Here is a 27,875-nt window from a genome sequence, read left to right on the forward strand (position 1 = left end):
CAAAAAGCAAATTAAATTTTAAAATTGAAAATAGAATTTCTTTTAAGAAAATCCCAATGGCAGATACACCAGGATAAGTCCGTACTTATATATAATATAATATAATACAATTATATATTCAAAAATCAAACTAACATTATTTAGAGAAGATAAGCATTCACAAAATATCCTTGATTCTTTTATAAGGAATGTAAGTACCCGTTATTATTTTTCAAATTGATTGATTTATAAGAAGTTACTTAACAAATCTTAAAAATTAATTTAAGACTTGAACCTTATGAAAGGGTTATATAGATCTATGTTATTAATCAATAAAGTTCATAAAAATCTTGGAAGTATTGTTATAAATCTCCCCAAAGCGGGCGACTTTTTTAACAGTATTTCTATAAATTTCTCCCAGTGCAGCATCTCCTGCCTGCTCGACGTGATTGAGTAATTTCGATTGTCTTGTGGCAGAAGTTTATCAAGCCGAATAATATTAACGACATGCCCCGGCTGCTGTTGGCCAAAAGAAAGGCAAATAATGCAACAGCCGCACGTCATTTATGGGTGCAATGTGGTGGTTTCCCCTCGGTGGTTCGGTGGTGCGGCGGTGTCCCTCCCAGTGGGTCTTGATAATTTTTCGGGTGTCGCTGGGGCAGCGTTTTTAATTATGTTGCAGCATGCGGCCCGGCAGAAAGTGCATTAAAATCCGAATATATTAAGTTGAAAGTCCGGCGGGGTCTTGAACTGTGGGCCAGCATAAAATAAATTGGTTTTTACTCGCCGATGATTGCCAATCCCGGCAGCGAAGCAGGAAGACCAATGACCGTGTGGTCCATGTTTCCATCCATAAATCAAAGGCGATGCATAAAGCGAGTTCTAAAAACAGGCGCCTGAAAAAACAGGGTATTGTTCGACCCCAGGAAAGCTGATCCGTCTTATCGATGGATTCTTGCCGAAAACAGACATTCCTTTCGGACTTATCAGTGTAACTCAATATAGCCTCGTTTAATCAACATTCTTGGGTAATTTTTGTGGATTTTTGGGATTTTCAGCCTTTGCGGCTTATGCAATTGAACAGGATTGGGGATCGATACATGCTGTGCACTTTTTCAACAACTGCATGGAGTTTTCGGCTATCGAATTTCACCAGGCCCCTATATCTACACCACATGCCTTTTAAGGGCCCTTTAAAAACCATTAAACCGCTGCGGCGCAAATTAATGAAGTTAAGTGACCAAAAGGGTTTGCCGAGCCAACTTATGAGATTGAAAGATACAAAACGGAGACACGCTTAACAACAGTAAATGTCAGCGCAGTACTTGCAGAAGGGCCATCTGGAAAAATTATTAATTAAATCATTAATTTAATAAATTATCATTGGTTTAACTGGAAACGCAAGACGCATAGAGCCTGCCAATGTGCGAAAACACTTTCCCAATCATCAAAGTCATTCATACGCCTTTCAACCGAAGGCGCGTGCAGCCAAAAGTACGAGTATCTGGGTATCTGCAAGATGCAGGCGCTCGCCGTTGATATATTAATGATGATTTCTCGTTTTTCGTTCGTGTCTATTTGAATTGCATGATTCAACACTCAGCGGCTGCGGCAAACTGCAGCTAATGTGCCACTCTATATCTATTTACATTGCCCCTATCTGCATCGGAGTATCGTATCTGTATCTCTGAGATACTGCATCTCGTGCACGTAGCTTTCGGCTTTCTGCCACTTTTTGTAATCCAATTAACGCGCCCCCTGCTCATCCATCTCCTTGAAGATCTCCCCCGGACATTTTTCGAATTTATTGATTGTTTGCATAAACAATAATTAAGTATGCGATGGGAAAGGCAAACTGTGCAAACTTTTACTTCTGGCGATCGAGTGCGAAGTCTCAAGTACATGCAAAATTGTGCAATCCCGATCCCTGGCAATTGCATTCCCAAGGTCGCTCTATAGATAGAAATGCTCGACGATCGGCAATCAAAACGAATTATACCATCAACATAAACATGCCCCAAATTGTCAATTTGAATTGGCGAGCGCTTAAATTTATCCCCCGCAGCTATTTTTAGAGATCTCTAGACCGCCGGATGATCGTAATTATGAGCCGATTCCGATGATGATGATGATGATGACGGGGATCTCGCGAGGTGAGTCACACCTTTGGCAGAGTTCCCGTCGCCGTTGAGTGATGGCTCGTTTGAAGATTTATTCATGCCGCTATGCAAAATGCCAAAAAACAACAAAAATAATACATTCGAGTATATTTCTTCGGCGTTATTTACGTTCGCTGCGCGGGACATTTGACGCTAAATGCAATTTAAGACCAATAAAACAAAGCGTAAAACTCTCATTTGAATACCCAGGCTCATTATGCATGCGGCGTCATATCGCCAGAACAGCGGGCAATTGCCCAAGCAAAAAAAAGCGAACAAAAAGTCTAAAGGCCCACAAAAAATTGCAAAAATCAAGAGCCCCATTTGCATACAAGGCTCCGCCGAAAGTCGGGGAGTGCCGTTCGGTTCTTGCAGCTCCCTCGAGGTGACAACGAATCCAGCGGATCGACGGGGCTGGATTCGCGGGCATTGATGCCTGACACACTGACACTGACTGGTCTTGAGCGGACAAGTGCACTGGAAGAAATTACGGGTCTCTAGTACAAATAATCAGAAATATACCACAAGTTATTACGAAGACAAGCTGATAAAATCAAGCTTCAAAACATAAATATTTCTTTCCAGAACGTCGGATATAAATTCTGAAACAGTAGACCTTTTTATGTTTAATCTTATGAAATATTATTAATTTTTATGTTTAATAGAGATTTAAATAATGTTGATCCTATACTTTTTTTTATTTTATATTTAAAGAATTTTAATAGAATAGCTTCTTAATAACGTTTAGCATAGTCATGAATGTCAAATGTTTCAAAAAATAAATTTCCGTTAAATAAATACAAGCTTGTGAAATTTCTAATTGAAGGGTTTTTTTCCTGGTCGTTAAAAGATAAGCATAAACAAATTGACAGTGATTTATTTTTCGCAGTGTTGTCCCCAAGCTTCAACTGAGACTGACTGAATCTGAAGCCGAGGCTGCGCCTAATTGATTAATTGCAAAACAACAACGAAACACGATTTGCATTTGGATTTCGATTTTGGATTTTCGATTTTGCAGTATGCTGTTTAATTTTTTTTTCCTTTAGAATGCAATTGGAACTGTCAATTTGCATTTAATTCGGCGAAAATAAATTGCCGCCTGACTCACGACTTGGCTGCGGGGCAGCAACGCTCGCAATTTGGCTTAAAGCTGCAAGGCTGAGATTATACATTTCTGATATGTCGCGAAATCGTATTAAACAATTTTCTGATACTGCTCGGACTTAAAAGCAATTTTCGGTGCAGCGATGAGTCGCATGGATAAATTTTGATTACCAATATTTAAATGCTAATTAAACTGGCCGCTAGGCTAGGCCATTAATAATATTTCGTTGTCAGAGGCCATGAGCTGACCTTGCCATGGAAAACACATGCAAGTGTCACATAATGAAGCGGGATTACATGGTCGGTGGACAAGGGGCTTACGATTTACATTGTAGTCAACCAGCCGGAATAGCCACCTTCCCCCGAAATCCCCTGCAATCCCCACCTGAGTCAAAGGAGCTCGCTGACCGGAGCAGCAACAAAGTGTCGATGGTAACATCAAGCCGGCGACAAAGTGAGGCAGATAACTGCGGTTTTTAATCAAATCAAATGCAACGCCAGCAGTGCCACAGTAATGTAATAGCAACAACCGACAAACTACAGGGGCACTGCGAAAAAATATCTTATTATTTTTAGGTTTATTGCATGTAATAGAAATCATTATTGGAACCACAAATTTTAAAATCGAAGAAAACATTTAAAATTTAATTTTAAGTGTGATCTAAGGAAATGCATTTAATTGAAAATGTATATAAAAACAAATTTTAATTATGCGTTTGGACTTTAAATATTTTTGGAACACGATTAAAGTTTTTTTATACACTCTTGGAAACCGAAAATGAGCCTCAATATTTTTTAGAAAAATTTGCAGTCTCTTATTTATGGACTACAATCTATTTCTTCCCTGTTTTATTTTTTATGTTACGCTAAAAAAATCCAATTAATTTAATCGACCATGTAAAACTTTTTTGCTGTGCAAAAACCAAATGGAAAGTGTTAAAAAATTGATAATAATGCGGTGGCAATGTTTTTCACATGCCTGCACACGTTTCTTCCCGCTTTTTGTTTTGCATGCTGTGCTGTCAGGTAAATGAACTCATAATTGGCCATAGAGCGTATGCCTCAAATGTGTTGATGATGCGTTTTGCACCGCCATTGTGCAACGCGTTGATGCTGAAACGTTGAAAGTTGCCAGGCGGTCTGGTCCTGCTCCTCCTCCCTCAGCCTTCTCCTTTCCCTCGAAGCAACAAAGTTGCCATCGCCTTCAACAATTAAAATGCTGCAATTTTTCAGCACATTTCAGCGATTATCGCAGCTGCCACACAGAGCAAACAGAAAGTGATAAATACTTGCATATCGATGCGAGTATCTCGCCACGGTGAGATAACCCTCGTGCTAAAAAATACAGAAAAAAACAAACTGCAAAGCCGAGTAGCCCGCCAAAAAGCCAGGCTCAGCTGCAGCAAAAACTTGAGCAAATGATAATAAACTTTCACGCCCATTAATTGGCTTCGCATATGCACAGGCACATGAACAGCAGAGGTGGAAAGAATAGTAGTAGCAAAGGTTTAAATAGGAATTGAAAAAAATTTCAGACGTTGAAGTCCGAATAACTTACAATAAGATGATTGAGCTGTTAAGATAATTTGGCCAAGCAAGCAAAAACTTTTGGTACATAAAAGATTCAATGGATTGTAGTTATCATTACTGTTAATTTAAAAAATATGTTTTTCATTTTTTCTTTGATTTTTTTTTACAACACCCCAAGTTTTTTTTATACTTTTATTAGGGTTCTCTCCTAATTGGTTGCCCTCCTCTGTTGCATCTGTTTTATTTGCTGTTACCGCAACTGGCGCTGGCCACTTTTATAGCATGCAATTCGTCAGCCGAGTGCAGCAGCCTGGAAGCCTGCGAAATGCAGTGCCCGTCTCAAAAAAAAGGTCATAAAACAGCGAGCAAAACAAAAGTAAAAACACTTTCACTGCAACCTTGAGATGCCGCCGCGGCATGTTGCACATCTCTCCCAGATCTGTCAGCGAATTGACCACTGGACACTCGTTCAATTAACCGCATTTATTTTTGGCTCTTTGGCTGTGGCACGAATGCTGCTGCGTGAGTGATTGCGTTTCAAGTTCGATTACGCAAGCGGCCGGCGGAAAAAAGTTCTGTGCATGCAAAACAAAAGACTTAGGCAACGAACTCGTTTTGGCTGCAATCTTTGCTGCTGCAGCCCAGCTTATTTCAATGGACTAAATTAACAAAATCATATATCACTGGGCGCTTGGTCAGCTCAGGCGACCTCCCAGCTAGCAGCAGGAAGATGGAAGATGCCTCCAGCCGGTTTGCCGCTTGTTGTTGGCTTGATTTATGCCTTGCACCAAATGAAATGAATTGTGTAACCTTTTTTTCTGTTGTACCCCGGAATGACTTGGCTTCTCGGGCCGCAGAAACAGTACAAGGCACTCACACACAGAGGGCGAGTTAACGCGAATTTTCTTGTTTTCGGTCGTGGGCAGAAGCCCGCTTCCCCCGCTTTCCCCCCTTTTGACGGAATCTCCAGGGATCCAACACATCGTATCCCCCAACATCTGCATCTGCAAAAAAGGCGGGGCCACGCAGATGTAGATGCTGCTTATCGCTGGCGGCGCATCGCGGGCACGTTGCGGCCATAAAGCAAATCAAATTGCAACAATTGTTGGTAATATGTTAATAAATTGTTGGCCCAGCAGCCTCACTTTCATTAAGTTGTGCGCACTGCGCAGCCCCGAATGAGCTTCGTTTTAAATCGAATTTATTGCCTGGCCAGAAATCCCTGGGATTCGATCGATGCGATTCAATTCGATTGTCATCGAGATGTGGAGATGCCCGTTTGCGTATTTCATCAGCAGCCTTTGCTGACTAACTCGCAAATCTCAAGGCAATAGACATTCACTGGCATAAATATTTAGCAGTTTTCTAAGCAATCTTGCAGAGAGGAAAATGGGGAATAAAGATCTTAGCTTTCTCTATTAGGGTTAAAACTTTAAAGATGATTTTCTTATATTGCTACATTAAAAATAGTAAAATACATTACAAATTCGACTGGAGAATTTTCCATATATGTATTATATAAATGATTTAAAGCTATTTAAAACTTAGAAAAATTAAAAAATGATCCTTTGTTTCCCCCGAATTTTATCCTCAGTGCAGCAATTAACATTGCTAAACTTTGAGCCCCGCGATTGCAGTTTCGTTTCCAGAACTTCCCATCGCCGTTTACCAATTTATGTAATTACGAAAAATTATAGAAACCACATGTCGCTAATGGCCGGCGATCGCTCGATGGATTTGCTGTCGACAGCAAGTATTCTCATGCCCGTCAATCGCGGCAAGCGAAAACGGCTTTTCGAAGCTATCGCGGCAAACTTATGAGCATTAGCCGTGAGTTTGGCATTTTGGCCAAATATGGCGCTGGATTTGAGCGGCGATTTATGTGATTTGTGCAGGATTTTGGCAAATGCTGCCCGCCCGCCAATTGACTTGTTGCTGTTGTTGCTGGCCCCGCTAATACAAAACTTTATGGGCCAAATCGCATTTGTTCGCCCCAGAACCAAAGCGGCTTAAATGCGGCACAGTAGCCGGCTTTTCGATGGCTTTCGTAGGCTTTTCTATTTGTGAGGAGCTACGTCATAAACTTGGGCATTAATGCGATGTGGGCAGTTGGAAAATGAAAAGTTAACTCCGGCGAGGTCAAGGCGAAGTATGATGTGGTGTCCGTCGACTGATCGCAGGCACTGTGGCTCCGCGACCTTGATGTCCACGCACAACAACTTAATTCCTGCTAGCTTTTTTTTCCTCTTTTTTTAAGCTGGCCAAACAAGCGTTGCTGATTTTCCACAATGGCTCCTCCTTCATCCATCCTGTAATCCCACAACCATGAATTATGCCCAGCCACAGAAACCATTTAACGAAATGAGCTGCGCGCAGGCACCCAGGCCATAATCATGGCCAGAACTGAACACAACCGAACAGTACAGAACCTTGAAGTGCATTTTTAATGCCAGTGCTTGTCTGATAAGATTAAGTCATGAAGAAAAAGGGCTGGGTCCTGGTTGTTAGCACAGGGTCCAAACGCTGTCTGCGAAAGTACTTAGCCTAGGTCTCGAGTGTGTCTACATGACTCTCACTTTTCGAGGCGGAGTTGGGCACTTGAAAAAAAATTAAGCAAGAAAATGGGCAGTTAAGGTATTTCTGTAAAGATAAAAAATATATAAAATTAAATTAACAACAACATAAACTAAACAAATGTGTGTGCTGTTAATTAATTTTATTTGCATCCAAATTAAGGACAAGTTTATAGCTTTTATTTGAATTTTACATCTTAATTTATCTTTAAGACAAGATTAAAATAATTGGTTAATTGGTTGGTCATCGTACTTTAATCTATTTTATTAAAAACATTTAAATTCAGCAGGAATAAATATTGATATGTGCTTTCGAGTTATATTTGTCTTGTTTGCATAGATTCAGATATGTGGGAATAATTTGGGCAATTAAAACAATTTGACTTGCATATAAAAAAGATATTATTTGCTTATTGGTAAAGGTCTTTAAGCCAAAAACCATTTTGTTAATTTTAGGACCATTACTGTTTCTTTCTCGAGTGTAAGGGTAACCACTTTCCAAGGCAATTCAAAGAGCAACACCGTCAATGTGGTTAATGCATATTTAAATGTCGATTTTGCAAATTGTTGCTCGTTGTTGCTCGATTCCATTCCATTTCAATTATGTTGCGCAATGCGTTGAAATTGCGCGTACTTGTTATTGTTGTTTTGTTGTTTCTTTTGGCCAAAAAGCGTCATTCGGCTTTTGTGGCCATGTTGTTGTTACAGTTGTTGGTGCCTAGCTCTGGGCCCCCAGCAAATTGTTTCCGCGTGTTGCAGCTTAATTGTCTCGAACAACATAATTCGCCTTCATTTGCAGGCAAAGTGCCCAAAAAACAATTTCGGTCAAACAATTTTTATGTAAGGTAATTTCAATTTGTTGCCAAGTCGTGTATGTGTCTGTTGGCCAGTCAAATTCTCACCGGCCGAGAGTTGGCCAAAACAAAAAAAATATATATATATAAAAACCGATCGAGTGAAAGAAGCAACATTGAGGGAGAAATAACAAATAACGCCAATTCATGCAGTTTAAAACATTTGTTCGACATTTCAAAGCCCCGACCGCCCCACAAAAGAAAGCCCCATTCATTGGCATTGGCATTCGCATTCCCGTTCCCGATCCCGATCCCGCCTCCATTTCCACCGGCATTCCCATTCCCATTCCGAAACCCATATCCACTGGACCGCAACCATAAAATGTCTTAATCAAGGCGAAAGAAGGTTGTTGACCTTGTCACGGAGCTGGGTTTCCATTCCCAATTCCCCACCGGAGTGCCACTAAGCCAACTCCAACTCCAACTCGAAGTAGTTACAACTTTGTCTTGGCCAAGCAATTAACTTATTTTTGCAGCTGATGAAGACAAACTGAGCCAGCTGATTGCAATCGGCCAGAGCCACACAAGTTGGCATTTCAATTTGCCATTTGAATGGTTAGGCCAGGCCAGCCCAGTTGGCCATGTATCTTCATTATTGGCCAGCACGTGCTGCCTGAAGAAACTAAGTCAATAGAGTATTGGCCTCAGGATTATGAGCCTCAATCTTGTGTTCTAGAACCCCTGATTTTGGGTTAATTCGCTGCTCATCGAACTGCCAATTGAATCGAATGCAAAGTGCTGACTAACCAGCCAACTGGGACGGCCAATGATATCTAACTAAATGAAATGAGTCGCAATGAAATGAAATGTAGCCAGGCTTTTGGAAAGTACACGACTCTCCGGCTTTAAATACCCTTAATGGGGGTGTTATTATTTTTATGGGTGCTTGCAGCATTACGTAATTTTCCTTCTAAATTAATGAATCATCGATGTCGACTTAAGAATTTACAATTTATTCTAGCTCTTTCTGATCGCTAACTCAGGAGATTGGAAAACAGTTGTGAAATATACCTTACCATACCTTAAAACCAATTTACATACTAAGGTAAAGTAGCAAAAGAGGTAGTAATATTTTAAATTTGTTTTTCATTCGATTAATAGAGGAAACGTCCATTAAAATAAAAACACTTGGCTCCTTGGTACCCTTTAGCTTATATTATTTTTAATGTTAGCGTATTTGAAGATCCGAATTCCCCAAGACAGCCTTTCTTTCTTGTTTTCTTAGGTGCTTGTTACTCATGTTGTTATTGTTGTGGCTGGTTGCGATTTCCGCGAAATGTTTGCCATGATTCACTGAACAAGCTCTGAAAGACATGTTCAGCAAACTGGAGCGGGAAATGGATCCCATCGACGGCCAGGGAAACGGGGAGCGGGCCGAATGGATATCCATAATTTATATGTAGATTATGCACTCAAATGTACGATTTGATTTGCAACTGTCAATACGTTTGCCAGTCCAAATGTGAAATGTGATGGAAAGTTGGCCGGCAACAGTTGTGTCTCCTGTTAAAGCTTTTCGATATTTTTCTTTCAAATATACTGCCTGGCTGCCTTGGCTTTTTGTGAAACACATTTACTAATTGCACATGCACAACGTTTATCACTCGCGCAACAGAAAAGCAGACGGCAGTTACAAGGAAAACTCATAAGCATTATCATTAACAATATTATTGTTGTTGTCATCAGCGGAGGTGCAGAGGCATCTGCATCTGCATCTGTGCAACATCTGCTGCTGGGGGGTAACATCATCAGCAAGCACAACAAACAAACAAACAAATAAACAGATAAACAGACGGACAAACAAACCCACGGCCCAAACGAGCCATCTCCACAGCGAATCCGAATCCGACGGATCTGCCTGCGCATAATCAGCAAGGCATTTAATAATTTTTATGTTTATATATTTATATACCTGTACAATATTGTTCGTCGCTCACCCACGCCAAACTGTCGACCGAATGTCTGGGAAAGTTGGGTACGCCGGCGACTTTATGAAGCGTATTTCTGTTGATTTGTCGCGGGGTTTGTGTTAAGTGGCCATCATTAGTTAAATATGTGCATTTTTCTTTAAGGATTTTCGCCGGGTGAGAGAGATAAACGACTGAAATATGAACAGCTCGTTAATGCTGATGCACTTTTTGCCGGCCTTGCAGTTGTTGCTGCCTTCAAATTGCCGTAATTCAGAGGTGGCTCAAGTTGGCTTTCCTTTTTCAAAACGTCTCTGTCGCAGAATAAATGCACGGTAAGAAATATATTCTAACTAAAAAGCATATATTAATATATTTAATGTAGGATTAAATTATTTCTTATATAAGCCATTTTACAACGTCGGGATAAGATTCAAAGATAAGTTCCTTGACCTCAACAAATTATCTTCAAGATAGCCAGAAGAATTTCAAATCTTTTTTTTATAGAATTATAGGATTCTTTGGGGGCTTATCAAATCTTTTTAAAAATATCTAACCTGTTATTCAGATTCATCCCAAAAATTTTTGATAAAAGGTGTTTGGGCAATGGTTTTGAATCAAATTTCCAAATTTCATATAAACAATTTTTCATGTTCTTGAGATCTTTTTTTTTTAAATATTTCTATCAACATTTTCCCTCAGTGTACCTTCTCACCCTTTTCCAGCATCTCATTGCCTCCCGCGCAAATTGGCAGCTCATTGAAATGCATTTGCGGCAAGTTGCAGGAAATTGAGAGACAATTAACCTGATTAGCGTGTGCTTGGCGACTTTCGTGTCACAGCGACTACTGTGCGGCGATAGCGGTACATTTGTATCGTTAGTGGGCCCAGTTCCGCTCCAATCCGATGCGATACAACTCCACAAACCACCCGTACTGCCCGTACTCCCCACTCCCATATCCCATACACCATATATCCCAGCGATTTTCCAATGCTTTCTGAGTCAGTGTGCCGGGCGAGATCATTAATCAAAGCCTGGCCGGCATCGGGACCACAGCACGGATACGTAATTTAGTAGCCATAAATAAAAGAAACTACGGACTGCGCGCTGCGAGTGAAATTGAAATGTTTAAGCGATGAGACAAATGCTCGACTTGATTTGGTCGAGCTTTTTCTGGCGCTGCGCCGCTGAAATTAATGACATTTCGCGTGTATTTGGATGTTGTTTATGAAAACAGCATTCAATTTGCATTAGCAATTGGCAATTGATTGATGGCAGCAACGAAAGTGGTTCGATGGGACTGGCCCACGCACACACACATTTATTTTCCTTTTTTCCTCGCACCCGGCAATGAAACAAAAGACTCAAGCAACGAACTTGATCCATCGATACAACAGAAATCCATCGACAGCCCATCGAACCGTGGAATATGTTTTACTGGCCTGCTTTATGGCCCCAATAGAACATAAAATCCGAACTACCTGGCGGATGGGCAATAAACTTACCTTCCGTGCTTAAAGGCAGTGAAAGTCGCTCCCCCATTTTGCCGACGCATTGTCAACGTGGTAACATCTTTGGATAAATAGTAAAAATAAAAATTATTGCTAAAACAAAACAAAAAAGTGCCTGGCTGACAGACGGATATTATCGTGTTGCTTTGTAATTTCAATTAATGGCACAAGAAATATAAAGTTTTTAAGGCCTCGCTGAGCTGGCATTTAATTAAAACATGTGACGGCATTTATGATGGGTGGGCGAGTGTGGCGTGTCATGCGTAATAAACAAAGGCAATGGCAATGGCAGCAGCAACATCAGCAGCAGCAACATCAACAGCAGCAGCAACTTCAACAGCAGCAACATCAGCAACTAAAGCAAGTGACAGCAGCGGCGGCAGTGGGAAAAAGTGTGAAAGAAAAGCCCCAGGCTCTGCGATCGCCGAGCTCCGGAATTTCTATAGAAGTGAAATTTCTGCCATGCCTACGAAGAGTGTGAGTGTGTAAGAACCGCAAGGCAATTAATTTGTGGAGAATACCCTCGACTTTAAAGAAGATTGCTTGGACTAGTAAGTCTAAACTTCATAGGAGTTTTTGATTTGTAAAAAAAAAGGATCTATCATTTCTTATTCATTACATAAAATAGAGCATTTAACCACCATAAGGCTAGACTGATTTTAAAAATATGTTATAACTAAATATCTATGAAATTATGTTGTTCATGATCCTAATTTCCTCTTTTAAATATCAAATGCAGTCTTTATAAATGACCTTGTAGCTTTTAAAAATACCCTAAAATGTTTACCAATGATCTTATGTCCAAAGAATTACAAATACGGAACATGATCTAATATTAAAATAAAATTAATATTATTATAGTGTTTTATATGTTAGGGTATCGAAGTGTTGATCATTCTTTTAAATTTTTTGTTGGTTTTCAGCAACTTTTCAGTTGGTAGCAAAAAACATTTTATAAATTAGAGCAACACTTGCCGCGCTGCCAGTGGCTGTTTTCCTTGTTGTATTTGTTATTTCAGGTGCTGTTGTTTCTACCGCTTAAGCTTCAGTTTTTGTTTTTATTGCAGATACCGCCGCACCTTGCATGCGAAAATCTTTTCACGCCTCGGGCCATGCGAAAAACTAATTTCGGTGCACACATCGTTTGTCTCGGCTCTCCATGCCGGAAGATGTTTCAATTTTGTGAAAAATCGCAACAATTAAATGATTCAGGTGGCCCGATTTCTACTCTGTAATCATTGTGGCCGCCTTAGCCACACAGAAAGAAAAAGTGATCTTAATGGTGATAGATTGCATTTTAATTGTTTCCAAGAGACTGTATTTTTGAAAGCTACCGTATTTTAAAAGCTTAATAGTATTATTATTCAACTGATAAAAATATCGATTTGCCTTTGCAAAAAATAATCGTAAACAAGGGAAGAAATATTTTAAAAATTATTTAAAATTAAATATAAAGTAACAAATATATACCTCACAATTCCCAAGTGCTTATCCATCTGAAATTGATCTCTATTTAGCGACTGATCGCCGCGATGACATCATTTCAATATTACATCGGCTTTGAAATCCCATGCATAATTTGTCTGAAAATGGTCAGAAGACATCTGGCCATTAAAACTGGACATAAATCTTGGGATTTGTGGGATTGTCAGTGGCCGGCCGCTGACAAATCAATCAATTCGGGGACAGATCGAATCGAAAAGTTGCCAGTTCGGCTGGGCCAGATTAGAAGCTTGTTTTCGTCACGCTCGACAGCGTTTTCCGAGCCAGCAAACAAATGGCTTCCAGTTCCCAGTGGGCCATACATACTGCACACTCGAGCGTAATTGATGGATTTGCCTAAATAAAGAAAACATAAACATTGGAAGGCAATAGCAGTGCGCAAAACGCTTTTCCAGCAGGTGAAATTTCCATCGTTATTAATGATGATGACTCTTTGCGCCGGCGCAAATATTTGACCAACACTACAAAACCAAGCCAAAAGCCAGATGTGTAAACTGACCCACAAAAAGCCTGGCTCCGACCCACTGGTCTCCCAGTTGGACAGTTTCCCAAGCGTTTAATGAAAACTGCAATGCAACAGCGCCCTGCGGCGACCCAAAATCCAAAGAAAAATATAGAAATATGAAAAACAAGGAGGGGAAAAACCTGGGCGCCATAATTCAGCAAATGGCCAACACACTTGTGCAATTTCATAAAGCATTTTAGCCCAGTGGCCACGAAGTAAAAAAGCACAGTTGCCACACATTTCCGCGTAATCATCATAATTTTTCCGTGTTTTTCATTTTTATGAATCTGTTGATTTAAGGCAATCGAGCCAGGCCCCCCCAAAAAAAATATTCAACTTTAATAATGTGGGAGAAATAAAATGGCACATTAAAACACATTTCAATTTGGACAACGGATTGATGACGATGGGTTTATTTATTATTGATTAATGCCGCCAAGACGAAGATGATCAGCGCAGAATTATTATGTAACTTTTGGCATACTCGAGTGATTTATGGCCCGTGGCATTGGACCAGTGGATTGGCCATCGGGCTCGAAATCTCTTGCTCTTGGCTTCGTTTCCATCTACACCGAAAAGAAATAATCATATTAATTCTAAGCTATTGAGTATCAATTTGGCGGGAACAAGATGAATATTAAATTAACTTTTCAATTGGATATGGAGATTAGTTGGTTTTAAGACAATACCACAAATCTATTTAGACTTCTAAAGATAGAAATGGTAGTGTAAGGTACAGACTTTATATTATTTAGGCTTGAGTCTATACTACGAACGTTCTGTTTTTTTTAGAGTGTATGCCAGGCCAGCCTTTGACTTCCTGTCCATGTATCCAAGTTGGTACAATGTCCATCTGTCCGTCTTTCGAGGAGAACTTTTCACATGCGGGACGAGGCGATGATGTCTTGAACTTTTGGGGGCGCAAAGTCGCAGCCATTTATTATCGGCGGTAAAAGTTTTTTCTTCCCATTTTTTTTGCTTTTCCTGACTGAAACATTTTACAGTTGTGTGTCATGAACTTTAATGTTGTTGCTATTGCAAAAGTTGTAGGTGTTTGGCTGGCTTTTTGCTTTGTGCACTTTTCCAATGCGCCTGCCAATATGTTTAAATGTGAGCAGTTCATGGGAACAGCGCACGAGAAAGTCGTTGATTTAGGTGTCTGATGGGGTCAGCCCAAAAAAAAAAAACGAAATAAAGACCAGAAAAATAAGGAAAAACACAAAAAGATCCTCACTCTGACATTTCTGGGTTAATGCGACAATTTGCAGACTTTTGACCCAAAGTGTCAGTGGCTGCAATTAAGCGCACGTTTAATAACTCAATCGAAATCGCCAAATGTTTCAAACCTCCAAACGACCCTCGTCAAAACGTGTTCGATTGATGGATCTGCCTGGCCGGGCCTTTGACCAGCTCCATTATTAATTGCCGCCTTTATGAAAGTGTAAGCCCGGCCAAATCACGACACTTACCGTACCGCCTTTGGGTTTTCAGCCTTACGGCCGCAGCGTGTGAACATGATCACAGCCACAAAACGCTGCTCACCGCAAAGGCAACTTTGTGATCTTAATTCACAACAATGTCCGCGAATTGTAAGGGGGCCTCAATGGTGGGCCAAATGCCCTTTTACACTTTTACTATATAAAAAATTATTTAAACATCAATTTTTAAATATTGCCTAGAACAAAAAAACATTCTATACTGAATTTTAGACATTTTCCATTGATTTGAATTGGTTTGCAATTTTTCTAAGTATATAAAATAAATTAGAAAAAATTAAACTAGAAAATAAACTTAAAAAAAATTAAATTAAACTTTTCTTATTTATTTTCTAAATGTATAAAAATTGTCTACTTATAAGAAACATTTTATAAATTATCATAAAATTTACTAAATTAACCAATGTTGTTTTTCACTTAAAATAAATGCTCTTATAAAAATAAAATTTTAAAACTTAAACTTAAAACTAATAGGAAGTGAGAAAGCTTCTTTAAAACAGTTTTTTTTCTATTTTGTACATTTTTTATTTTTTGTAAATGTATTTTAATGATTTTTCCTTGAGAACCCTGTATAATATGCCAATATTTTCTTGAAATATCAAGAAAAAGTCTATATAAACCCTACTGCTGGCGGCTAACCTAATTAACGTTCTTCAATTATTTTACTATTTTCTTTTAGCACTTTTATTAGTCGCATTGCCCATCATTTCCCTAGTGTATGGCTCAACTAAGTCGCTGGCAAAAGCAACCAAATCAGCGACTAAATTTCTCACAGGTTTGTAATTTAAGCGCCCCACAACAGCCGGCGACTACAACATTTACAACATATACATATCCGAGCCCACGACGACGGCAAACTGCGGCGATCACCACAAACTAATTGCAAAGTTTAAATGCGATACTTTTATGCATTTTAAATATTTCAATTAGCTGGCTCAGAGTGCGGATGGCAGATGGCAGATTGAAAACCGAAATGGAAACGAAAGGCCGAGATGGCTGAAATGGCAGAAAGAAAGTGCCAAAAGCGTGGGGCGCCAGCGAATAAAGTAAAAAGTGTTTACACGATCGCAGAGGAGAGGTCCGTTTGCTTAACCCCTCGCCGAGTGAATATTGGCAAATTTATGAACTTTAAGCTGCATTTATGCGTGCGGCTTATAAGCAATAAAGGTAACTTAGTGCCAACAATGTCATAAAGGCCGCTGCCACATAAACAACCACGGCAACCCAGCCACAATGGCACAGTCCGTCCGAATCAATATGTGAATTTATATGCAGAAACTAAAAAGCGTAGCATCCCCAAAAGCGCCAAAAGCGAAAACAAAATTAATAATCGCAAGAATTTCACTTTTCACGCAACGACAGCAGCAGCGGCAACAACATCATCGGCATCGTATGCCTTGTCACCCACAAATAAACCGGGGGAAAAGGAATCTTAGCCTATCTATGCGGAGTTTGGGTACTCTAAAACTTATTTACAAAGACAAAAACTTGATATTTTGCATTTTTATAAATTTGATCATTAAAAACTTTTACTATTATTTTTAAAAACATAGGTTTTTGCATGCTCTCTTAAAATATATATAAGATAAGACATAAAATCCAAATTATTGTCAAACTACAATCAAATAAGTATGAAAAGAAACCTACAAAATCGTTTACCTTTGCCTTGTTAATAAGAAATGAGTATACCTCTTTGTTTTGTACATAAAAAGCAACGGAAATTAAATTTAAAAATACAATTTCATTAATTAATATATGTAACATTGTTTGTTAATCGCTTATTTAAGAGGAACGAATAAACATATCTCCTTTAATGTAATTTATAGTTAATTTAGAAATCAATTTCGGATATCCACTTTTTTTTTAATAACCAAAAATTAAAAAAAAATCCTGAAGAACATCATTCCTTTCTTGGTCAATATAATGTCATATTTGAAGTACCCCAATCGAGGGTAGCAACAGCTGGGGCCAAGTGAAGCGCTGGGAATACAGTTGCATAAATTTATTGAAATTTGCATTTCGGTTTTCGACGTTTTCGCGGCTGATGTTGCTGCTGCTGCCCCGCTGCTGCATTTTCTGCGCCGCCGAGGTTTGGCCTATAAAAAATATGGCATCGATTGATCGCAACGCAAGATATTTCAATTAGCGTAAATACATTTTTGTCGTTGTTGGATGGGGACAATCGGACCGACAGACGGACGGATGGACGGGGACACGCACAGCGCTCCATGAAAGAGAAATCGATGATGTTCGGAAACAGAAACGGACAGACGACCCAATCGACCCAGTCGGAGATACATTTTTGTGCCGTACGATGCGTAGATTAACTTATGGTCGTGTCGCCGTTAATAATGCCCGCTGATAACGAGCCGGCGATCTATGCAAATTTCCCTACTCGTTAGTCAGAGACAAATATAGGCAGGCACTCGATTTGGAATAGGAGCGTGTGTGGGGTGGGATTGTCAGCGATTTCTTCCCAGGATCGGTCTGTTTCTCTTACAAATATATATATATGTATATTGCAAATCAGGCGAACGCGATATATCGTCGTAGATCGAGGCATACAGGTGCGGCTTGCAGGTTTCATTAGGGATCTTCTGGCGTTATGGTTACATGCATCTGCTTTACGCCTCGCAGGATCACCATGTCCAGGTTTTTGCTATTGTCCGCCAGGGCATCGTAGACATCAGAGGAGTTCTTGATCTCCTTCTTGTTGATGTGGGTCACTATGTCGCCGGGTTGCAGGCCACCACTGGAATGGAGATAGGGAAAATTTATGGGTTAATTTCTGCATTTGTAGCTTCTGATATCTTTCAAAATCCTTCTGAGGTATAAAATATGCAGGTATTGACCCACCTGTGTGCCGGTGACCCCACGATGACCTTCCACACGAGCACGCCGTGCGTAAGATTGCTGGGCATGTTCTGACTCCTCGACTTGAGCTCGAACAAGATGTCCGGCGTCAGCGTCAGCATGGTGATGCCCATGTACCGCTTCACCGGATAGCCAGTCTTGTAGGCCGAGCCCTTCTTGCGCCGCTCGGCAGCCCGCTCCAGAAAGACCTTCACATAGTCAATGGGTATGGCGAAGCTTATCCCAGCGGTCACCTTCATCGAGTTAACCCCAATGGCCTCGCCGTCCAGATTGACCAAGGGTCCGCCGGAGTTGCCAAAGGTGATGGCAGCATCCGTTTGCAGATAGTTGATGTCCCTGTTGCGAAGGCCAAGTTCCTGGGAGGCACGTTGCGTGGAGCTGATGACGCCAGCGGTCACGGTATTGCTCAGGGCCAGCGGGCTGCCCAGGGCTACCACCCACTCGCCGGAACGCAGGGTACTGCTCTTGCCCAGACGCATCACCGAGAGATTGTTGACCTGTTGGAATAGATAGGTCATAAAATAATCGTTTTTCTGGGCCTTAAGAAGTCTTTCACCTGTATGCGTAACGTGGCCAGGTCAGAGGTCTGATCCACGTCCTCGATAGTGGCGGGAAAGGTCCTGCCGTCGGACAGGCGCACCTGGACCATCGTGTGCGGCTTGTTGATCACCACATGGGCGTTGGTTAGGATGAGGCCATTCTGTTCGATGATGAAACCGGAGCCATTCGAGGCCGTGATCGGCTGGCCACTGAAGTAGTCGAAATGGCGGGTGTCCTTGATCTCGATGTAGACCACCGAGTCCGCACATCCCGCCACCACATCCGCTATAAAATTAAAGTCCCGCCGCCGGCCGCTCATCTTGGAGGCGGCGATCGTGGGCGTGAGATCATCGCGCTGGATAACCACGGCACTGACCACGGCGCCCAGGGAAAAGGGCACAAAGAAGCGCACCAATCTCCGCCAGCCCTTCTCTTTTTGCCCGCCATTTTGCCGATCTTGCCCACTGTCACTGTTACTTTTTTGATCGTCGTCTTTAATCGTTACGTGGCTGCTCGTCCGCTTGGGGGCATGGCCGTGGAGCACCGGGGATGCCAGGCAGCGCCTGAGGATCACTTCCAGGCGGTAGGAACCGCGCAAAGCCATCGATTTCTGTGATTATTTCTAGTTTGTTATTGTTATTTAATTTCTTACTTCTCAGCTGGCAGCTGATTTCAATTTGGCACACTGCCACACAAGCTGCCTGCTGCGACACCCACGGCTATCGATAGGCGATAGGCAGTGCGAACAGCTGTTGGCCGCTATGCTTCTTCTTGGCATTAGAGGTGAACGTTTGGCTTTTCTTCACGAGAATTTGGCTACTGGGCATTTAAACAGCTTTCATTGGAAAGAAAGCAATCGAATTATGAGATACTCAAATAGTATGACTATTCAAAAGCCTGCTAGTTTGAAAATTTTGTTATCTAATTTAGCAGAGACCAGAAATAATCTTGAAATACTATCTAGCTATTTATAGCTAGTTAACCACCACTGCCACAGCTGTTGCTGCTGCTTCTTCTTCCTCCCACCAACACATTTCGCTTTGCATAACAGTTGCAGTCAATTGTTTAGTTAAAAAAAATCAATTAAAATGTCCAAGGCGGCGGGCAAACTGAAATCCCTGAAAAAGACAGTGGAACGTGTGACGCACACGAGCAAGCTGAAAACGAATATTCCCGCGGGAATGGCCGCTGCAGGCCCACCATTGGGACCAATGTTGGGACAGGTGAGTTTGCCGGTAACAAATTTAATATCTTATTAACTATATCTTATCCAATATCCCACAGAGAGCCATCAACATTGCCGCCTTTTGCAAGGACTTCAATGCCAAGACCGCGGAAATGAAGGAGGGCGTCCCACTGCCCTGCCGGATATCCGTGAACAGCGATCGCAGCTACGACCTGGTCATCCATCATCCGCCGGCCACCTTCTTCCTGAAACAGGCGGCGGGCATCCAAAGGGGCACCATGACGCCTGGCAAGGAAGTCGCTGGCATGATCACCCTCAAGCATTTGTACGAGATTGCGGCGATTAAGATTCAGGACCCGCCCAATGCCCTGCTCACCATGCAGGTATGTCTTCCCAAAACTAGAAACACCTACTCATTCGATGTACTTTACCATGATATATCTTCCAAAAACTGGAGTTACACTCCTTACTCCTTACACTAAACGGCCCATTCCTACATTCTGTCTTGAATGTACAACTCATTTTAATCTAAAAAGTTTATCTGTTTCTATTATATATATCAAAAATCTGTATTAAACCAAGAAACTTTGATTCTTCTATTAGATTAAACCATTTAACGTTTTCCTTTTTTTACAGCAAATGTGTGAGATGCTTATCAGCATTGCCCGGACCTGTGGCATCAAGGTGGTCAAGGAAATAGATCCGGCGGCCTACGGAGAGTTCCTGGAGGAACGCAAGACAATTGTGGAGCAGCAAAGGCGCGAGTTGCAGGAGAAGCGGGAGGCCAAGATGTTGCGCACGGGCTAGGTTTGCTATTTGCACAGTGCTTTTAATTGTTAAAAATACATTTATACTTAAAGTGAAAGACCTATTCTATGCCAATGCGTTTGCGGTCCTTGGCGGCGTTCTTCTTGCGGCGCTTTTCCAGGTGTTTGTTGAGTTTTCCCTCGTTTTTCAGCTTCTCGAACTGGGCCACCAATTCCTTGGCACGGCGCTCCTCTGTGGGGGAAAATAGGATATTTTAATGACTGAAATTCCAAGTTAGTTTTAGAGACATACTCTTTGTGAGATAGTGAGGCTGCTGCCCTAAATTGTGTTTCTTCTGAATGGTAGCACGCTCCTTTTTGAGTTGCTTCTGCTTGGTGTGCCACTTTTTGTCCTCTACATTCTTATTAATCAATCGCTGCATGGTGTCCTTTATTTTGTGCTTCTCCTCATCATCCTCCACCTCGTCCAGTTGCTTCTTCAGCTGGCCGACCTCCCTAGAGCGAATTTGGGTCACAAACTGGTAGTTCTTCTTGAAGGTCTCCGCATTATATGACCCCGACTTCTCGTCGAATCGTGGATCTCGGAGTTCTACGGTTTTTTTGCGCTCCACCCGGTGCTCTGCTCCCAGAAATGGAACCTGTCGTCGGGTGCTCATTTCACGCGGTCTGTTTTTGTTTAGGCGCTTTAGGTCGGTTTTGGTTTTGGGTTTCTGGGGTCTGGAGCTCTTGCCCCCGAGAACGGCTTCTTTGTACACCTTGGCGCCCAGTTCCTCTTTGAGCTTCATTATCTCCTCAAAGGACATTCCTTTGAGATCCTCCCGAATGGCATTCTGAAAATGGTGTTCTATAAGCCAGTTCTTTGCATAATGGGATAATTTTTACCTGGGTTTCATCATCACTGCTGGCCTCGTGCTCAGAGGCTGACGAGGCTTCACTGGGAGAGGACATATCCTTCTTAAATTCCTTCAAAACTAAATTTATTTACTTCTAAAATATTTCACGTGTTATTGTTTTGTATTCCAACAGCTGATTTCTGAACCCGATAACGATAGACATTTTTTATCGATTAGCGTTACTCAACACTGAATTAGGTAACCGCCAAATTTAAATTTTAGTTTAATATTAAGATTAAGAAAACTGCTCAGAGCCCATTGAAAATTTAAAGATACATCTTTCAAAAACCATTGAGTGTATACATACCTTCACAAAACAATATCTCAATAAAATAGAGCACAGTATTTTAGAGTAATTCTCAATGGTGTGATTTATTTTTGATTTAATTGCAAGTCTTACATAGTTAGGTAAACAAATGTGAATAATTCATAGATCGTTGGGGAAACAGAAACAAGCAACAAAATTGTCGAGAAATATACACAATTAATTGTCACAACTGAATCCAGAAAAAGGTTCGAAACGGCTGATAAAGTTGTCTGGATTTTGATTCTGAAGCGAGCGGCAGAGTAACTAGAAAAATAGTTTTCAAAATTTATTTTTGTTGACATTTTTTTAGCCGAATTTGATTAGCACACACAGACCAATGAAAAAATTAAACGAGATGCCCTTAAACACATTAATTCTAAGCAATTCAGTTATAGTTACATTAGTCACATGTAAATATTTTATATAGTTTCCGTATATTTATATTTATTTAGTTTATATTTATGCTCTATAGTATATAGTTTGCTTTGTACACGTACACACAGATAAAGTAAACTTGATTGCAACAACTAGGAGAGTGTGGGACCGGATTATTCGTATTGACCGAGTGCGAATATATGCCAAATATCTATAGTATTCGTATTTTGTTTGAGTTCGAGTTCAAAAATTGACTGCTGTGTATCTTTAAGCTAATATTTATATTTATACAATCAAACACAGCACAGTTGCTGTCTTCTGCCTTTTGTTCGATTTCTCAATATTTGTGCTGTGCTCACAATCGTGTGGGAAATATCATATAATATTGCTATAGTTTGCTACGTAAATACACGCCTCTGTGCGTACATATATGTATATTAGTTAGCTATAAAGTAGATTTCAAGCCGATCGATCACAGGCGAGGACTAGTGGTGATCCCTATCCCTTTCCCTTCCGACTCCTGATGTCCGATGCCTGGACTATAGCCTCAAAAATTCTTAACTAGGTAGTTTTCATATAGTATTTCATACGTTTGACTAGCACGATTTGGTTGGGGTAACTACGTACACTCTTAGCTAGTTGGTTGGATTGGATCTACTTAGTTTGTTTAGTTTAGTTTCGCGGTTTTTCAATCACCTAAAAGCGAAAGACAGAGAGATAGAGAGAAAGGATAGTATCCGACAAAAGGTTCAACCCGGGGGCTTCGCACCTTCGGGACCTTAAATAGATCACATATTTTGACATTCACTTATGCTTAATATTGCAACTGCATTTGCTTCTGCTTAATGCTCATCCGCTTGTATATGGATAGTTATAGTACTTAAAACATATTTCAAACATATACATATACCCCTGGATTTGTCTTCGGCTTCAATTGAATTTGTTGGGGTTCTTGTTGATGAAATTATACTTTTATGGATTCCAATTTGTTAATAAGTTGTTGTTATGAGAAAAAGTTTTAAATAACTAGAACATTTTCAAAGAATAATTTAGTAATTTGTATTTTTTAAGAAGATATTTTTTTGATAATATATTAGTTTATTATCACAATGGTAACCAAAACTACTGATTTTTTTAAAAATTAAATAGAACAAATTATGATTTAATCAGTATTTGGTGTTATAGAAAAACTATAGTTTCATCAGTAAAAACTCTGCTCAAATTTAATCGAAATCGAACCCCAAACACTGTAATATATACAGGTAGAGCACAACAAGTTTCTGTGAATTTTCCAAACCCAAAATCCAATTAGAACTCGGTCATCCCCCCTCCGCACTTGTGGTCAGTCTCACTGCCCGTCGTGCTGGAGGGAGTCGCCATATTCTAATTGGAGGGCTTTCGTCATAACAACGCGCACAGTTTGGATCGCTTCTTGGACTTGTCCACCATCTGACCGCCGGCCGACGAGGTTGAGGATGAGGCAGACATGCGACCCATGCTGCCGGAGGCCTGCGGCTGCGAAGGACTCGTGGGACTCTTGTCGTCCATATCCTCGCTGACATGGGACTCCAGGAGCTTGAGCGATGTCTTGGGCTTCGAGCCATCCATGCTGTTGTAGAGCTTCGAGGAGAGCTTGGATCTCACTGCCTTGCCCAGGGCTCCGGTCTTCTTCATGCTCAGCCGGGAGCCACTTCGGTGGTGCTCCGGCGTGTGACTATCCTCGCTGCCATGCTGGGACTGCTGATTGCAGTTGAGAGTGGTCACCGTGAACTCGATGTCCTTGATCTCCTCATCCGCACAGGCGGCAAACTCCTCCACCGGCTTGTCAATGGTATCGTGATCGATCCAGGTCAAGCCCATCTCCACCTTTTCGGCCAGATCCTGCCAGTTGCGTCGGTTCTCCAGAGTGCCCTCGTAGAGGGGAGTGATCCAGGGGAAGGTGTCGCAGAGCACTCTGTAGAGCGGCAGGCAGATCACGTCGATGAAGCCCACCTGCATCTTGGGTAGCTCGTCCTTGCGCTCCCTGGAAATTATTTAGAATTAGGAACCATATGTTAATTGGCTCTAGGACTACTCACCTGTCCATCATGGCCACTGGTTGCGTGTTGAGCTGCAGCTTCTCGAGATCTCCCTGGTCAAAGAACTCGTCGGCCACCAACTTGGCCACCTTGTGCTGAACTTCCCAGGGCTTGGCAATGGCACTCACATCGCAGGCGGTCATCATCATACCACAAAGTACTAAAAATAATAGAATTAAGAAGTATTATATTAATATAATAATATTAATAGAAAGTTTCTTTTAGAATTCAGGGATAGGATAGAATAGAGTTGAAATTTAAATTTAATTGAAATTTAAGAACATAGTGAAGAGTATGACAAGTATGTGTACTCACAATCCTTCTTCTCCTCGCCCTGCCAATCGAACTCCCCATTTTCCACCAACTCGAGGAAAGCGTTTCGCTTCTTGAAATACATGGCCAGATCGGTGGACAGGATGGCGCTTTCCACAGTTTTCATTACCGAACGATAGTCCTCAGGTGACAAAGCCTGAAAAGAAAGCAAACACAAAGTCAAGTTCGCAGACAAAAAGCTAAGATTGCTTATTCTCATCTTAAATTGCTATCCCAAAAAACACCTGTACCCATGACGTCACATTAGAATTAGGCATGTGCCTAAACATAAGTTCACCACTTATCGGAGTCAAGGTGGATTTAATTCAAATATATTTCGGTAAACTATGTTTTCGGCTAGTTGAAGGTCGATAGCTAATCTTGGATACTATAAAAATGCCAATTTCTGAGCAGAAAGCATATCAGTTTACAATTGAAGCATCCAACATGAAGTTGTCTCTCGTTCTCTTCGTCCTTTCGATGGTGTTGTATGTGGCTCAAGTGAGGACTGCAGATAACACAACGACTACCACCACGGAGGCCACCACCAGCACTACCACCGAGGCGACCTCTTCTTACACTTCGGCTGATAACGCTAAGATCGTTCGTATGAGCAATCTGACGTACTCGATCCAGAGGAAAATCAGGGTGGCCACCACCGCCAGTTCCACCAAATCCAAATCGAAGAGCGCCCGTGCCAAGGCTCGCAAGGCCCTTAAAAAGGCCCTCAGACGCAACAAAAAGTCCTCTGGCAACCGAAAACTCAACAAGAAGTCCAAGAACCGCAATGGCCGTGTTCTTCGTCGTTAGGCTGAATCATGTTAAAATTCTTTAAATAAAATGTTACAAGTTATAAACGAAACAAAAAAAAGAGTTCTGTAATTTTTGGTTCATTTTATAGCACAGCTGTTTTAACAAATCTGTCTTAAAAGGTAAGAGTTATATATAGACTAATCTCATTTAAAGGGATTTCCCTGTGCTTTAGGTTTCAAATGGATAGCTTAAAATATTATTTTATATATATGAAGAAATGTATTTACCTGGAATATGTTATTTCCCTCCGAATTGAGTATCATTACGCACTGATCGAAATGATGGTGCTCCATTGTGCTGGTAGTGTACAAAATAGCCAGTGGAGATTCTGTTTTGGTCTGGAATGCATTGTTGGTACCGCGATGATCTAAATCATGGCACAAACAGGCCACCAGCAGGCCCAGAATCTCCAGATCCGTCATGAAGCGCTCCATCTTTCCAGTTTTTAGCATGGCAAACATTGTTTGGGCCACGTTAAGGGCATGCCGCCAATTGTGGTACTTCACAGGACGATAGTTCTTCCGAACACTCAACACCCAGCGGCAGAGGACCTAAAAAGTTGTTATTATACAATGAAAATACACATAAGTATGAGATTTTAGGGACTACAGCTTATTTTATGTTATTTAGAAAGATTTAAAAATTATATTATATTATATTGACAATAATATAGCACTTACATCATATGGTATTTGGAACTGAGATACCAGGTTGCACTGCATAAACATGCGAAGAACTGCTCGACAGGTATCATCATCCACCAATTCAAAGTCTTAAGTAGAATAAAAGTAATTACATGAAAAGAAATCTCAGTTATTCATGGTTTTCTAATAAGATCTTGAGATCTTTAAAAATTTCTTACCAGTAAAGGTGAAGCTGTACAGGTTGTAGGACTCCGCCTCGGCAATCGCATCCTGGGTGAGCTTCTCCGTCTGATCCTGGCTAGCGGTGGCATGGTAGCTGAGGCACTCGAGAGCCACCTTCTGTTTGGCCATCAACTTGCAGGCATTCTCGTACATCTGGGTGTTGTGGATGCCCAAGCCGCAGAAGATGGCAAAAGCCTCGAAAATCGAGGCATCCGATTCGGTGAAGGGAACTCCGTTGGCCTGTTCAAATATTCAAATGATTTCGTTACCCCAATTTTAATAAGTAATTATAATAGTATTAATAGAATATGAACCTTGTTGATAAGCTGGGCCACTCCAATGACCTTCTTCTGGGCATTCATAATGGGCATGCAGAGGATGGCCTGGGTGCTGTCTATTTCGTCCTCAGCCCGAATCTGATTGTGTTCCCTGACCCACTCGTGGACATCGCAGATGTTGACTGTTTGCCCGGTGGTGGCCACAAACTGAGCAATTTGGGCCAAAGTCGAGGTGCTCAATTCAGTGATAGATGGCCTCGAAACATTGGCAGCGTGATATTCGCCACCAAGTTCGAAGAGCACAGTGAAACGATTGCGCATTTTCTGTTCGATCAATCGAAAGGGGTTTCCAAAAACAAATATGAGAATCAATGGGCTTGAAAGGAATCAAAACCTTAGGTGGACTTACCTTCTCCTCGAAGCTATCGGCGGATTTGATGGCGCGGGCGGCTGGTTGATTGGGCTTCTCAATTATCTTCTCCAAATGGCTCTGTGGTGGAAGGGGCGAGAAGAAGGGCAGAGGGGACATTAAGTGGCTGCCACTAATGGAGCTCGTAACGGTTTTCCCCAAGCCGCCAACTTGTTGATAAATTGCATTGCACCGCATCGCACTTCCCACCCCACACTTAGGAAAATGGTATAGGTTTTTTAAACTATAAATAGTTTAATTATTAAGGTTGGTCTTTAAATATGCCTTGCAGTCAAATCTCACAAATATCTCAAATACACTTGTCTTAAATTACAAAATCGAGATTGCTTCTTCTCAAAAACCAAACTGAAGAGTACTTTCCTCTTGATTTCAAGAAAATTTTTTCTCAAATAAGTAATAAGACTAATTATCATGTTTAGTTTTTATTTGATCTTGGCTTTTTTATGTTCTCAATTTTTCTGGGAGTATATTTTTATTCTAATTGATAGATAAGTCTGTTGCTTTTAATCTTGGAATAAATAAATTTAGAAAAAAGAAAAAATTATTCTCAAATTTTTTAAAAATATAATTTCTGGGTTATCTTTTTAATTGATCATGTCATATTCTAAACAAGTCATATTTTTTCTGATCCTTTATTTATTTTCTTCCAGTGCAAAAGTCCTTCGCAAACGGGCAACATAACCCCGCCCACTCCCTTGCCACCCGAGCATAATTAAGCTGACATGTTGCACATGACGGGCTTGTCAGCCAAGTTTTCAGAGTCCGTCCGTCCGTACAGGCCAACTCGACTGGACCTGCCCCTGTGGGCCAGTTGGACTTTATGGGCTAATAAATTGTCCATTACACTTACATGCATTTGCATTATCAGCTGGCAGCAGATAATGGCTAATTTGGCCCTGGCAATTTCCCGAATTAAACAATCAACGTAATCAACGGCATTTCATTGGTCAGAATTGCACTGTCCACTACATATCAAATTAATAACAATTTCTGTGAGAAATTGCAGGCTTTTGTTTAGTTCATATAAAGGTCAC

The 27,875-nt window shown here is 41.0% G+C and overlaps 6 protein-coding genes across 6 annotated transcripts in view; 3 read left to right on the forward strand and 3 right to left on the reverse strand.

Moving 5' to 3' along the window:
- The window catches only part of His4r (Histone H4 replacement), a 267,260-nt gene that overhangs the window by 104,342 nt on the left and 135,043 nt on the right, over window positions 1–27,875 (forward strand). The gene's annotated exons all lie outside the window — the stretch shown is intronic.
- HtrA2 (HTRA2-related serine protease) lies at window positions 17,110–19,369 on the reverse strand. The gene is made up of 3 exons (XM_036819690.3): window positions 18,553–19,369; window positions 17,979–18,493; window positions 17,110–17,874 (listed from the first exon to the last, which is right to left on the reverse strand). Exons 1-3 carry the CDS (start codon window positions 19,138–19,140, stop codon window positions 17,709–17,711), a joined length of 1,269 nt encoding a protein of 422 aa, XP_036675585.3. The 5' UTR covers window positions 19,141–19,369; the 3' UTR covers window positions 17,110–17,708.
- Window positions 19,551–20,587, forward strand: mRpL11 (mitochondrial ribosomal protein L11). The gene is made up of 3 exons (XM_036818717.3): window positions 19,551–19,759; window positions 19,821–20,105; window positions 20,359–20,587. The coding sequence occupies exons 1-3, from the start codon at window positions 19,625–19,627 to the stop codon at window positions 20,527–20,529; spliced, it is 591 nt and encodes a 196-aa protein (XP_036674612.3). The 5' UTR covers window positions 19,551–19,624; the 3' UTR covers window positions 20,530–20,587.
- LOC118877953 (ribosomal RNA processing protein 36 homolog) lies at window positions 20,538–21,532 on the reverse strand. Its single transcript, XM_036818716.3, has 3 exons — window positions 21,372–21,532; window positions 20,782–21,319; window positions 20,538–20,721 (listed from the first exon to the last, which is right to left on the reverse strand). The coding sequence occupies exons 1-3, from the start codon at window positions 21,435–21,437 to the stop codon at window positions 20,591–20,593; spliced, it is 735 nt and encodes a 244-aa protein (XP_036674611.3). The 5' UTR covers window positions 21,438–21,532; the 3' UTR covers window positions 20,538–20,590.
- Window positions 21,728–27,875, reverse strand: part of Pde6 (phosphodiesterase 6) — a 46,365-nt gene continuing 40,217 nt past the window's right edge. The window contains exons 6-13 of the mRNA XM_070996441.1: window positions 26,821–26,901; window positions 26,448–26,735; window positions 26,130–26,373; window positions 25,948–26,039; window positions 25,495–25,818; window positions 24,458–24,611; window positions 24,143–24,302; window positions 21,728–24,087 (exon numbers count right to left, since the gene is read on the reverse strand). Coding sequence (XP_070852542.1) covers window positions 23,466–24,087; window positions 24,143–24,302; window positions 24,458–24,611; window positions 25,495–25,818; window positions 25,948–26,039; window positions 26,130–26,373; window positions 26,448–26,735; window positions 26,821–26,901 — 1,965 coding nt within the window. The 3' untranslated portion in view covers window positions 21,728–23,465. The remainder of the gene's footprint in view (window positions 24,088–24,142; window positions 24,303–24,457; window positions 24,612–25,494; window positions 25,819–25,947; window positions 26,040–26,129; window positions 26,374–26,447; window positions 26,736–26,820; window positions 26,902–27,875) is intronic.
- Window positions 24,611–25,279, forward strand: LOC108010881 (uncharacterized). Its single transcript, XM_017075869.4, has one exon. The coding sequence runs from the start codon at window positions 24,851–24,853 to the stop codon at window positions 25,262–25,264; it is 414 nt and encodes a 137-aa protein (XP_016931358.4). The 5' UTR covers window positions 24,611–24,850; the 3' UTR covers window positions 25,265–25,279.

The sequence above is a fragment of the Drosophila suzukii genome, chromosome 3 (genome assembly GCF_043229965.1).
Source record: "Drosophila suzukii chromosome 3, CBGP_Dsuzu_IsoJpt1.0, whole genome shotgun sequence".
Taxonomy (NCBI): domain Eukaryota; kingdom Metazoa; phylum Arthropoda; class Insecta; order Diptera; family Drosophilidae; genus Drosophila; species Drosophila suzukii.